The sequence below is a fragment of the Lepidochelys olivacea genome, assembly GCF_965140295.1.
Source record: "Lepidochelys olivacea isolate rLepOli2 genome assembly, chromosome: 17".
In the NCBI taxonomy this organism is placed as follows: domain Eukaryota; kingdom Metazoa; phylum Chordata; order Testudines; family Cheloniidae; genus Lepidochelys; species Lepidochelys olivacea.
In genome coordinates this window covers 17,186,617-17,200,562 of record NC_140427.1, presented here as the reverse complement: position 1 = coordinate 17,200,562, position 13,946 = coordinate 17,186,617, and the positions used below count along the sequence as shown (strand labels likewise).

The 13,946-nt window shown below is 39.9% G+C and overlaps 1 protein-coding gene across 2 annotated transcripts in view; it reads right to left on the bottom strand.

Moving 5' to 3' along the window:
• ANKFY1 (ankyrin repeat and FYVE domain containing 1) overlaps positions 1 to 13,946 on the bottom strand; it is a 56,695-nt gene that overhangs the window by 28,976 nt on the left and 13,773 nt on the right. For both annotated transcript variants that reach the window (XM_084651146.1, XM_084651147.1), the window contains exons 2-7: positions 13,271 to 13,463; positions 11,440 to 11,558; positions 6,555 to 6,690; positions 4,436 to 4,559; positions 2,330 to 2,479; positions 1,073 to 1,238 (exon numbers count right to left, since the gene is read on the bottom strand). In XM_084651146.1, the coding sequence (XP_084507272.1) occupies positions 1,073 to 1,238; positions 2,330 to 2,479; positions 4,436 to 4,559; positions 6,555 to 6,690; positions 11,440 to 11,558; positions 13,271 to 13,463 (888 nt within the window). The remainder of the gene's footprint in view (positions 1 to 1,072; positions 1,239 to 2,329; positions 2,480 to 4,435; positions 4,560 to 6,554; positions 6,691 to 11,439; positions 11,559 to 13,270; positions 13,464 to 13,946) is intronic.

The window sequence follows — 13,946 nt, the reverse complement described above, 5'->3', positions numbered from 1 at the left end:
GCATTAATTTACTGTTCACCAAGTGAACACGCAAGCAGCAACAGCAGCATCCTACTGCAGCCAGTCAAAGCAAAGAAATAATGACTGCAACAACAAAAGGCTAAGTAACATACAATGAGGTCACTAGGGTTTATACTGGAGACTCATGCAGCCCTATCTGGTCAGGAAAGATGTAAGCCAAGAAGGTGTTTCTCTGTTCTTAAGCCTCCTGAGCATTACTGCCATGGCAACTGCTTCCTACTGGGTTCTGTGAATACTCACATATATCTGCTTTCCTTCTTCTCGCGTTGATAGCAGCTCAAGAGTCTTCAAGTACCAATGATACTTTATTGCCCACTGGAACTTGAAGTTAATCACCTATACAAATGTCTTCCTACTATTGACTGTCATAAAAGACTAGGGTCCTCCTCTAACCAGCTGATTGGGGGGCAGGCCACTACTGTCTGCAGAAAGGGTGAGAAGCTACTCTCCCTATTAGCTATGCAATCCTGAAAGGGGGGTGGCGGGGGAGGGAAAAATTTTTTTTAAATTTAAAAAAAAATTTAAAAAAATAGGGAAGAGACTCTTCTCACCTCTCCTAGATATATCTGCATGAGCTATTGAGGTTTTAGCCAGTCTAAACAACTTACTAGGCACTGAGAGTCACTCCTCCATTAAATGGAATTAGGATTTGAACATCCAGGTTTGGAATTCTCTGCCCCCTCAACCCCACCCCACTATTTCTAGGACAACACCAAAGTAGTTTGTATGAGAAACTAGCAGTTTCATTTCAGTTGCCAACCCAGCAAGCAAGGTGTTTGCTTCCAAAAAGAATCCTTTTCATGAAGCTTAATGTTGTCATTTTATTCATGTTAATATATTTATATTAACCTAAGCCTGGGACTTCACCTGCCTTCTTTTGCCAAGGAACTTTTGAAACTAAAATTGAGTCATTGGCAGAAGATATTAAGAGATGCATTAAAAAAAAGCAAACACACACCAGTCTCAATTAGGATATACTTACTACTGGAAAAAGTTGCAAAAGCAAGTTACCATTACAGTATAGGATAACTTTTGTATTCAATATCCTTACCTCTTTGGATGGCTTTGTGTAACAGACTCCAGCCTTTCTTGTCCACCATATCCACATCAGCCTTGTAATTGACCAGTGTGGTTGCAATACTTTCCAATCTTCGAGAGAGGGCTAAATCTAAAGCAAGGTCTCCATTGTGATCCAGTTCATTGAGCTTCCCAGGCAGCTACCAAAAAAACCCACAAACAAAAAACACCCCACAATTTAGTGGGCTGACAAATATATGCAGGGGAGCATTCAGAATATGCAACTTAAAGTTGCATATTGGATAACGATGATTACTGTTAAAGGAAAGTTTCAATGTAACAAATGCTAGTACTATATCTAATTAAATCTCTTTAGAGACTTATCTTACATACACAGAGTAAACAAAGACTATCTTGAGACTGAATTAAAGCACAACTGAGAGCAAGTCCTCTCTAATTGGAAAGCTGATCCTGAAGTTAGTTTTGAAACAATTAGTTTTGAAATTTGGTCTTCAAGTTTATGAGAAGGCAGAATCTGTCCCTCAGGGATTCTCTACTAGTCAGAGCTGTGTAAGTGGAGATACTGAATTAGATTTTCAACAGCTCTCAAGCCATACATTTATACTGAATCACATAAGGAAACTAATGTGTTTTGTGACTTCAGAAGAGACTTAGCAGTACATGTTATTTCTTCAGAAATAATGGTTTCAAAGAAAGTGGCAAATATACAATAGAAAGGAACTGAGCAAGCATTTAAAAAAATTAACTAAAAGGTAGGTCACACTATTACCATAGTCGTCGTAATGGCAAGAAAAATAGAAGGAACTGAGCAAGCATTTAAAAAAATTAACTAAAAGGTAGGTCACACTATTACCATAGTCATAATGGCAAGAAAAATACAAGTTATATTATCGTGTAAAGGATATTAAAGGTACTGGATTTATACTGGTTTTGTCCATGGATGTCATTTCAACACCTGTAGCTGAAGTGCTTGTATCATGCCAGACAAGCACACTCCATCCTCATTCCTATTAATACATGGTATTTTTATACAGCACTTTGCAAACATTAACTAGTGAATTCAGTACCTTTGAGATAGGTAGCTAAACATTATGTGCTTTCTAAACAACTCTCAGTATGTTTCTTTTCTTAAAACTTCTATGACTTCCTTCACAGTATGTCACTCTCCAGTCCTTCAAGTTGACAGTTAAAATGCCCAAGCACATACCTAGCAAAGAAAAATAGGTCTAGTTCACTCCATTTCAAACAGATACAGTAAAGCTCACCATACCTGTGAATCCATTTCAATAAGATACAGGAAAACAACATCTTCTCTCTCCACTTTAATAGCTTTATGTAAAGGATATTCAGTCTTGGATTTGAACATTTTATACAACAGCTGAGCACTCATACTGCTGAAGTCTTCTTTCCGCAAGTCATCCTGTGAGTAACAAGAAGAAATCAAAGTGAAATTGGCTTGTTTCCATATTGATGCTCGTACTTTGTATTAAGCAGCGTTTTGGTTGTTTGCCCTTCACAGTAATGTAGTACGGAACGCTGAAGATAACTGATTTCAATGCTCCATTTGGCTCTGCTTTGGAGAGGTGTGTGACATGTACAAAGGGCTCACGGGAATTGTCTTAACAGATTTCTGCCATCCAGTGGTAATCCAACAAGTCTGTAAATCTGGGAAGAGATAGTTGTGAATGTTCTGATTTTACATCTACCTACTTTGAAATTTCAACTATTAGTTCTAATGGAAGTTGCTTAAATTTGCACACTTACAGAAAGACCTGAAAAATGCATTTTTAAATCCTCCTTCTGAGAAATAAGGGCACTTTATAAAAAAAAAAAAACACACACACCAAAACATGTAAAGGTATTACAGATTGAACTAGTAAGAGTTCCACAATTGTTAGAGGCCTTCCTCCAAAAAGTTTGTCTGCTTAAGACAGCCTTTGCACACCTATCTAGTGGAGCATAGTTTGCTACTTCACACTTCCCATCTACTCACACAATTGTAAAACACTCATTTTTCCAAAGTAGATAATGAATAAACATCACTCCTTTTCTGTATTTAATATTTGGAGAAAGTATATACCCTGAAATCTAAATACCAGAAGGTCTTTCTAGTAACTGGGACTGTTCTAAAGACACAGGTCCATTTGGCCACTGAAGAATGATGGTTTTCATGGAGAGATTCGGATCCTGCCCTCAGGATTGATAAGCAAGTCTATTTACTTGAAAGCAGAGGTGAACAGTTCACTTTTGGAAAGTAATAGTGAACAGCCCAGTGTGTTCTAGGATGAAAGAAGTGCCACCCTGAAGCTCAGATAATATTATGTATCAAGAGTTGCTCTTTGTTTCTGGCCCATAGATGCTGCCAACAGCTGTACTGCATGGTTAAATACAAAAGCCTTCAGCATCTAAGGTAGTGAAGATTAACCTCTGCCAAAAATGCACTCACTATTGATGGTATTTTCAGACAGAAAATAAAAATCCAGATAAATCTGATTTCCAGAAGTTACACTGAAGGTTACTGTAAGTCTTGTAAATCCATATATAGGAGCTTGCTGTTAGCAGATAAAATAAGACTTCCAGTTATGAACAAGCCTTTGTCACTTGGTTAGACAAACTTTCATAACCTGACCTTGGAGAGAAGTAGAAGTTTGTATATCAAAAATGCAAAATTGCCTAGAACTCCTGTGTTGGAAAAGAAATTGGAAGCGAAGTATGTAGCTTTTTATGGCTTGGCTACTACTTCTGATGGCAATTTTAAGAGGGGAAATCTGTTTATGTAAAAGCAAGAATCCCAAATTCCCCACAGTCCAACGATGGGCAAACCTCAGACTGTTCAGAATTCGCTATACTTATACCAGTCTGAACTGGTGGGACCCATTAAACTTGGCTGAAAACTGAATCTTGCTGGAAAGCCATTTCAATAGCTAACTTCTTGCCATAGTTTCATTTCTACTAAGTCAGTTTCAGCACTTTTGATCCCAGAAGAGAACAGGCACAGGAAGATAAAAACTGGAAAGCATTGTTTGGGTTGCTTTCTACAAACGGTCAAACTTTCAGGGAAGAGGTTTGGTTGAAAACAAAGGCACAAAGAGGGTCCGTCTCCTCTCTTCCCCTTCTCCCCCACAACAAGGTATGCCTGTTCCAGGGAGGCACTGGATGTGATAAAGAGGCAATCTTTTCCGAGACAGAAAAGCAAGTCTTAAAACAGTGTGGGTTTGGATCCATTAACACAGTACTAGCATTTAATGCTATTATGAAGTTTGAAAGTGGTATAGATCAATACAATCCAACACTAAAATTTAAAGTTTCAAATCTTTACAAAGTTTTTCAGCCTACAGGCTATTCTTTCCCATGTCCGTTCTATTACAGTACTTACCCAGTGACTAGCTATTATTTCAGCACAGTAGTTCAATAAAGTGCTAGCATTTAGCTCCTCCGCAGTCTGATAGAAACGAATGCAGTTCCTGACGTTTACTAGTGACATGACTCCTTTTTCACACCTGCCAGAATGAAAAAATGGAGTTTGCATCAGTTATCAGGAAAGAAAGATTTTTCCTGAAAGGTCAGATTCCCATTTCCAACAAAAGCTGGTCACTCAGATACAGGAACATCTGAAGGCTAGCAGTGAAGCAATGTCATGTTTACCAGTAGTATACAAATTCTTGTTATTTATACAACTGCCTCCTTAGAAAAGCTTCAACAGAAATGGCTTTATGAAACGGACCAACCTAGAGACTCCCATAATAGTGTATTTCACAGCACTGTGGAGAGAGCAGCATGTTAAAGAGTTCCCTCCAAAGTAAGGGAGGACACCCTCAATCTTCCCATTGAGGTAGGCTGAAATACATTTGCTGTTGTAAGGACAGTAGTTGCAACAGTCTCACATTACCGAGTTTGACACCCAGTGGAGCTGCTCCAGCTTTCACACTTAAGAATGAACACTGTAAAAAGTACTGTAAAATGCAGATTTGTGAGGAAGACAGGAAAGTGAAGACTTATCCTTGGGAAGAGGTCATTCCCTTCACACTTTTTGGGCGTACAAGAACATGCATGTTTGCAAATCCTACAAACTTACAAAATAGCATGTTGTATACACTAAGGAGACTGAAAGTAGTTTTCACATAGTCAAGAGATCTAGTTATTTTGGACCCACCATTAATGGCTATCAGCATACTTGTATAATTATACCATTGCCTCCCATCAGTTACTGAAAGTTTACCTAGCAAAAATGGAGAAGCATGGTAGAAGACACCAGAAAGTACCTGCAGTTCTGCTAAGGCTGTAGTAAGACACTGGATATCAATCATTAGTATACTGGATTTTTTTTAGTACTATAAAAAACCCAATTACAATAAAAGGCTTAAATGTTTAAAATTTTGGCTTGTGTTCACCGCAATGAAGAAAAAAGTGCCAAGATGAAGTTAAGTGCTAGACTTAAGACACCACTCAGTAACAGGGCCAAAAGCAATGGAAGATCACTAGGTACAAAACTGCAGTTTGTTAATTGACAGGATATACGACTTAGAAGTTAGATCAGGGAAGATTGCTCCTGTGGATTGAGCCAGTGATCTCTGTTTTCCAGGAAAATGTTCACCGTATGCTGCCAATGCCTGCTAGCAGGTTAAAAAAAAAAAGGAAGAAACTGAGAGGCCATTTCAGCAATAACTGACAGAAGTCCAGAATAAGACTATGCTTTATTTACTGACCTTTAGGGTCATTTCATAAGGAAGGTCCAGACCTCTTTATATAGTCTTTGGAAGAGTGGGTGAGGAACAACATTAATCCCTGTGGTCATTTTGCCCTGCCTCCCTCCTACTCTCCATTCTCCCCAAGCATGTCATTTAGCAATATTATTTTTAGTTTTAAAAATCTGAAGAAATTTATAATTAAGAGGATGACCCAAACTTGGCATTTAAAATAGCCAATATGTTCAAGATATATTGCTACTATTGATAAGGTTGCATTTTCATTTTAGCCAGTCACTGAACCAGCAGAAAGAAAAAAAAAAGAGCTAAAGAGTGAAGCTTTCATGTCTAGTAACTCAAAAGCCATTTCTTGTCAATACTGTAACAGATTTGCTTTGTTATAGGAAAAAAATGTCAGGAAAGGTAACTAACTCAACAGTAACACTCACTCAGGTTTTCTAGTCATGTCACATTAGAGGCATGGGCTTATGGGTAATTGGTGAGTTAGGGGGAATATACAGGAATAGTTTACTCTTTAATCAAGGGAGTGGCTTGTGTGTAACAGTATATGGACAAGCTTGATTTTTCTGCTTATGACCAGCTGAAATTCTTGTTCTACAATTTAAAAACAAAATCATTTTCTTTTAATTATACCTCTCATCTTAACTCACATCCATGAGTTAATATCTGCTAGCAATAGAATGTTATGTAACAGTTATTTACATTAGCACAAATAGATTTCCAAGAGCCTGGCTAATTAGAGCCCAGCCACAACATTCTAGAAGCTTGAACGTATTCACAGCAACTTGCCTTTCCCTGAGGAGTTGTAGTTGAAACCGATTAGCTAATTTCATCAGTTCTGTCAAGAATACATCATCTTCTCTCAGTTCTAGCTCATCTGTGTAGATCCAACGCAACATTGCCATGGTCACCTCAGGGTCAGCATCTGGTGAAAAAATGTGACCAGGTGAAAAATCCAGCTACTTAAGTCTCCAATATTTGCAGTTCAACAGAAATCACTGTAATTTTACCACCCAAAATCAAGTTTCTTAAAGGACACAATAGGTCTGTTGTCATACCATCTATCTTAGACCTCCAACTATGCAGGAAAAAGGTAGGTCAACAGTTACCTGAGGGATCAAAGAAAACCCAAGGTGCTGTAAGCAGTGTTATTGCAAGTCAGAAGGTGGCACGCTTCCTTCCTTGTCAGTACTGATCCAACTCAATGTTATGTGATACTATCGCTCAAAGTTACCCTATTAAGACAGCAGTTGACCTTACTGCAAGAGAGCCAACATCTCTTCTCTGAAAGAGGATATTAGCCCTGATGTCCTAGTCAAATTCCAACATGAATAATTACTTTCTGCCAACTTATGTCCCCACATGGCAGTTTCACTTGTATAAATTGCTCTTCCTGCCCCATACTGTGCTATAGTGTTGCTGCATGCTATTAATAGCTGCTTATTACCACCCAGAGGTGGTTGCAGCTATTCTTATATCTAGTTTACAATGCTGTTTGTGATCCTTCCATAAGAAAGGTGCTTGAGAAAGGCAAGATATTTTAATCTATCTTTAAATGGTTAGATTAGTAGAAGACATTTGATTTAAATTTCTTAACTCTGCAGGACTCTTACAGTGCGTGCACTCCAGTATATGAAACCCATTGCCACAAGAGGCCAGAGGTATCAATTCTTGTAACACTGCAAACTGCTACCTATTCTAAAAAGAGTTGTAATAGGAAGCTGTCTAAGCTAGGTTTAAACTTGCTCCCGATAACAAGACATTAATACAGGTGTAGACAGGAGCTTGGTGAGTAGTAACATGCATGCCCTCATAATTGGAGTAATAAAGATACTATTAGCAATGTTCCATCAACTGAGTGGCTTTTAAAAAAACTAGGCAAGACACTTAATAAATTACTTCTGTGTTGAATAAGCAAATGTTTTAAAAATCAGGTTTGTTGGGCATAAGTAGGGAAATCCCAGAGTTTCCATACAGTGTTAAGATTTTCACATAGGAAGTTTTAAATAGATGTATCCTGTAGACCCAAGTTGTATTTACAGGCCATGCATTAAGTATTCTTCCAGATGCCACCTGGTACAGAACTCTCTAAGCAACAGTGCTCTGTGCCAGAACAGTAAGGTAAACACCTCAAGCAGAACAGGCCAAGCTATTTTAAAGTAGCTGAAGACACAAGGAGGATGAGGTAATGTATCTTTTCATGGACCAGCTTCTGCTGGAGAGAGAGAAGCTTTTGAGCTGAGAGAGAAGCTTTCAACCTTACACAGAACTGCACAAGTTCAAAAGCTTCTCTCTATCACCAACAGAAGCTGGTCCATAAAAAGGTATTATCTCATCCACCTTGTGTCTCTAACATCCTGGGACCAACATAGCAAGCAGCTAGTGAGTAAGTTTTATACAGCTCTTTAGTTTGGACATTGTCATTTAGCATCTCCTTTTCCAAAAAAGGAAAACCTAAACTATGTTTAAGTCTCAATATTTCATCTTGAGGTTTTCCAGATATTTACCATATAGACTATGGAACTGTACTATTTAGACAAGTTCAGTAGGCTTTTATGAAATTTAGCCAATAGGCTCAGAAACAGATGAGACTAATTTAACATGCACATTCCAACCACTGGGTGCATAAGTCTCTCTCTCGCTCTCAAAGACAGACTAACAAAGATTCTGGATCACCTAGTGTAATAGTCCTAATGAGCATCATGACCATGTACAATTGACTCAAGACACTTAATAAAGAGGACTCTGTCCAGAGGGAAAGCGCTTCCTTTTATTACAGTTTCAACTTAAATGTTAACTGGATATTCCGTATTTGAATGTTACAATTCTTGAAGTGAGGATATAAAACTGCTATGCCTTAATCTCTCAGTGGCTAAATTTGAGACTTCCCAATAAAGTGTTAACGCAAGTTATCCTAACACTTTGTATCAGGAGCTTTGGAACACCCACTAAGGTTCTCACAACCAGAAGTACAGTAACTGGCATGAAGAGCAGTTTATGTAATACAATATCTTCTGACCTATTTCTTGGCATCAGTGATCTTCGGGCTGTTTGAATAGCAGGAAGGTGTGGTAACTTTTCTGAAGTGAAGCTTCTGCAAAGAAGCTTATTTGCTATGGCTTGCTTCTTCCCAAAATATGGATTGTTTCTAGGATTCATGATTAATCAAAGGCTTTGATAGCAGTGCCTGAAGTTTAGTCTTGCAGACTGACAAGCCATACTTTAAATTTTTCTCTCATTTCCATCTGCAAGTTGCTCTTGCTCAAAGGATAAAATTATCCTTCCTTCTACTAGATCAGGTTGGGGCCAAGACATCCTGGTAAGAAGTGCACAAACTTTTCTAAACAGCTATCAGGGACCACCATGGCAACAGAACAGAGGAACTATGTACAATCCCTGAACCAAGGTACTATCTTTAACAGGTAAGATTAGTTCAATAGATGTGGTATCATTCTAGTCACATCTACTCATACTGTGAAATGGACACTGCCCAGCCTTCCCTTAAGTTTCAGTTCTCTAGAGAGTTTATCAACGTTTTCATCCAGTTAGTAAGCTAGAAGTTAAGAAAATTACTTACTCAGTCCAGCATTGAATATAAAGCACTTTCATCATGTGAAAGCTACATTTAAGAAAGCTTGTGTCAGTTGGCAATTCCAAGACTTGCGTTGATTGTACCAGTGTTGCTGAAAAGTGGTTTCATGCAACACTGTCACTGAGCATCACAAAGAGGTAGTCAAACAAGTTTCTAGTGTTTTGATGAAACACCTAAAAACCTACTTGATCAATATTAGTTCTTCAGATATTGAAAGCAAAACAGCAGAGGAAGGAAGTTTTCAAGGAGCTAATTCCCAATGTTCACTCTCAGCCCTGGTCTACACTAGGACTTTAGGTCGAATTTAGCAGCATTAAATCGATGTAAACCTGCACCCGTCCACACGATGAAGCCCTTTATTTTGACTTAAAGGGCTCTTAAAATTTATTTCCTTACTCCACCCCTGACAAGTGGATTAGCGCTTAAATCGGCCTTGCTGGCTCGAATTTGGGGTACTGTGGACGCAATTCGACGGTATTGGCCTCCGGGAGATATCCCAGAGTGCTCCATTGTGACCACGCTGGACAGCACTCTCAACTCAGATGCACAATTGTTTGCCATTGCTCTGACGCAGGGAGGGGCGATTGAGGACACAGCTTACAGGGTTGGCTTCAGGGAGCTAAAATCAACAAAGGGGGTGGCTTTACATCAAGGAGTATTTCAGGCAGGACTTCACGGAGGATTCCAGTAAGAAATGGTGCACCTAAGTTATTGTTCTTATTGGAACAAGGAGGTTAGCCTGGCCTCTGATTGATACATGGCTAGATTTACCTTGCTGCACCTTCTCTGTGAGTGACTGCAGTGTGACCTAGAGGAATGAGTCCCCTAGAGAGGGGAGGGGGGGAAGCAAATGAGTACAAAACAAGTCTGGTCTATTTCTTGTTTTGATCCACTCCATCTATCTTTTACATCTTTGGCTGGCAGCAGACGGTGCAGAAGGACTGCATGCCATCCACATCTCATGGCTGCTCGGCAGAAGATGGTACAGTACGACTGCTAGCAATCCATATTGCCTGCCTGCTCACCATAAGACGGTTCAATAGGACTGACTGCAGGACTAAAGAGAATGACCTGGTCAAGTCACTCCAAATTTAGTCCCTGTGCCCATGTCTGCCCAGGCTCTCCCAGCCGATGTGGCCAGGAGCACCTCGGACACGACGAGGACGGCTACCAGTCGTATTGCACCGTCTGCTGCCAGAAGGCAATGGGTTGCTGCTACTGTGTAGCAATGCTGTACCGCGTCTACCAGCACCCAGGAGACATACGGTGACAGTTACCTGAGCGGGCTCCATGCTTGCCGTGGTATGGCGTCTGCACAGGTAATTCAGGAAAAAAGGGCGCAAAACGATTGTCTGCCCTTCCTTTCACGGAGAGAGGGAGGGAGGCCTGACGATATGTACCCAGAACCACCCGTGACAATGTTTTAGCCCCATCAGGCATTGGGATCTCAACCCAGAATTCCAATGGGCAGCGGACACTGCAGGAACTGTGGGATAGCCACCCACAGTGCAACGCTCCGGAAGTCGATGCTATATCCAGCCTTAAACTCAGAAATGTTATTGTGAATGGCAAGGTGATTACTCCCTTTTTAACCAGAACTAGGGAGAGTGCATCGCAGAGAAAATTCACATGCCATTTGGGTTGAGCAGTAAGTGCTGTTTTTTCAGCCTGGGTAAGCTATTTGACCATAGGTCTCTAAAGACAATGTGCAAGGGCACACGTCCTCAAAGATATCAAACAGGCTAAATTAATAGAATACTTAAAGCAAAGGAGTAATCTGGCTCTTTCAGACAGCTTTGTTTCACCCCACCCCCGCACTATATTTAATTCCCTATCAAGAAAGGGAGTGAATCACTGCACTTACCTTCCACATCATTAAAATGGAGAGGATGGGTTATTGATTTAACTAACATTAAATTTGCAAGTCTGTTACAGAGAGTCAAGGCTTCATAATTAATGGAAAAAAACTCTGTAGTCAGAATAGTATTGTGAATGATGAGATGTAACCTTTTCCCAAAGGGCCTTTTCATTAGTTGTTTCACAGACATTCAAAGCATCACACACCGACAAGCAGCAACTAACCTGACAGATCCAGTTCCTCAGTTGACACTAGGCTGGCTAGACTCCAAGTCTCACTGCGGGCTGCCAACACAAATTTGTGAGCTCTGATGTGCTTGTTCCCAACCTTTATCTTCAGATCACTGATAGATGAAAAAGCACACATGTATATACAAACATATCCCTTGTGCTTAGGCACTTATGGACTCTGCATCTCTCAAATATCTACAATGTAATAACATTTAAGTATCTAATTTTACACTGAATTGTTTACTATTAGGTAAAAGTCTCTTGCATTAATATATTAAAGACAAAACAGTAGGTTCATTCTTTCAATGAGTTAAAGAAATTTTCAAGAGTAACCCAACTGTTATCACCACAAGGATAATGCAAGCTCAGCCCTGTGATGAACGTTCATTAAAAAATATATTCATTCAGTAAGTAGTTCATACAGCACAGACCAACATCAGTAATTGACAAGATGGGGAGTGTGTAGACCCACAATTCAGCCCAGAGACAGGCTCAGGCAAGATTACTTAAAGGACTATCAAAGCACATTTGACAGAACAGTCAACCTGTATAAAAGTAAAAACCCAGAAATACCCCATTTCCAGTACAGCTGCTGTCAGGGAACACTGATCGCACAGATCATTTTTAGTCAGAGCATTCTTTTTATTCAGAAACAGTACACAGACTGATCATTTTCCTCCATCTAACATTATATAGTTAAGGTGTTATGTTCTTAAACACGTTGGATTATTTTTCATCCACTTGTTCTTGCTAACTAAAGCTATATACTTTAACCTTCACCACCATTACTCCCCACCCCACCCCAAAACAAACAAAGCCTTACTTGGGAACTTAAATGCTTATTCCCAAAAGAAACCATTTCTTTTTGGAGCTAATATTTGGACCACTACCCTATTCCTATGTAAAAAAAGGCTATGAAATCCTGAACACTCAAAGCAGAGCAGATCTAGGTTCAGATTCTTTTTTGTGTATCAGTGCTTTCATACAAACTCTTTTGGCTATCACACTTGCATAAATTTGTACAATATACATGGCAAGAAATAATAAATACTACTTTGCAAATTTGATTCTACTAGTTTCCCCATACTGTCTTTAAAAAAAACCCACAACACACAAAAAACACCCCCCCTCCCCCCCAAAAAACCGGCAAGGAATGCTCTCTCAGGATCACCCAAGTCTCAGATAAGAGACTGTCTACCAAGTGCCAGCAAAGCGCACTAGAGGGATGTGATTTGTGAAATGCTCTAACTGCCCTGTGTAAATCCTGTTGGCTCCCTCTAAAAGGGTATTTTCACATTAATGGTCAAATTAGATACCATTTACGGAGGGCCAAAGGACACCAGCAGGGTCAATGGTGGGGTAAAACAGGGGGAGGGGGGCGGGGAAGAACAGTTAAAGCACACCACATTCAGGTGCTTTACAAAATCACACTCCTTTTGCATTGCTATGCCATGTAGACAAGCCTAAAAAGAGAGATGGTTGGTTTTAAGAACACTTTGTAAAAATAAAGCAGGTGTTATCTGAACAAAAATAAGAGATGCCAGCATCAAACTTCACACAGTAAGTTCCCCATTAAATTATCCTGAAGCATACCATGTTTGAAGACAACTGGTTGATTAGATTTAGCTGTGTCACCAAAATTGGCAGGAAAAAAAATAAAAGACAGGCTGATACTATACTTAATTTTAGCCACACCAAAAAAAAAAAGCCACATACTAAGTACAGACAGTCTCTCCCCCTTAGAGCTCAGAATCTGAAATAGCTGGTGAGGAAGAGATTTATAATTTCATCAATATAGCTTCTATTTCCAGGATGCATTTCTTACCTATACTGTTCCTGCTCATAAAGCTCAGCTACAATGGTGAGAAGTCGACTGATGAAGGAGTCACTGGCATTCTCTTTGTTAGACTGGGCAGCCAACAGAGTACACCTCCTCTCTGTATCGGCTAGCTTCTTCTGCAGTTTTACATACTCCTGGCGGAGAAGCATTAGGTGCTTCTCCAATTTGGCCACCTCCTCTGCAAAATAGAAACATGCAGTTCAGTTGAAAGGCTGAACAAAAGCCTTAATACACTTCTTTTGGAAATTCTGTGATGATATCCCCTCCCCCAATTTACTATTTCTATTTCAGCAAATCTGTTCGCCTTAATTTGCTCACTAGCATTATCTACCTGTAATCATCACTAAACTCATTTTTATACGGCTGGTCAAATGGAAGTTTACCAGTCATGCCCTGTCCCTTAGAGTGAATGCTTACACCAGAGGTTCTCAAACTATGGTCAGCAGACCACTGCTCCATTCAGGTGGTCTGGGGATAGTTCCTTCTAAGGTGCGTGCCTGAGTGGCTGCAAACAAGAGAATGAAGGGCCACCCACCTAATTAGTGGAACCACACAGGCGTGACTCCACTAATTAGGTGCCTGGACCCTGGAGAAGACATGTAAGATGAGTTGGTGGCCTTGTGGGGGAAAATAGGGGATAGGTGGGAGACGGCAGTGGGGT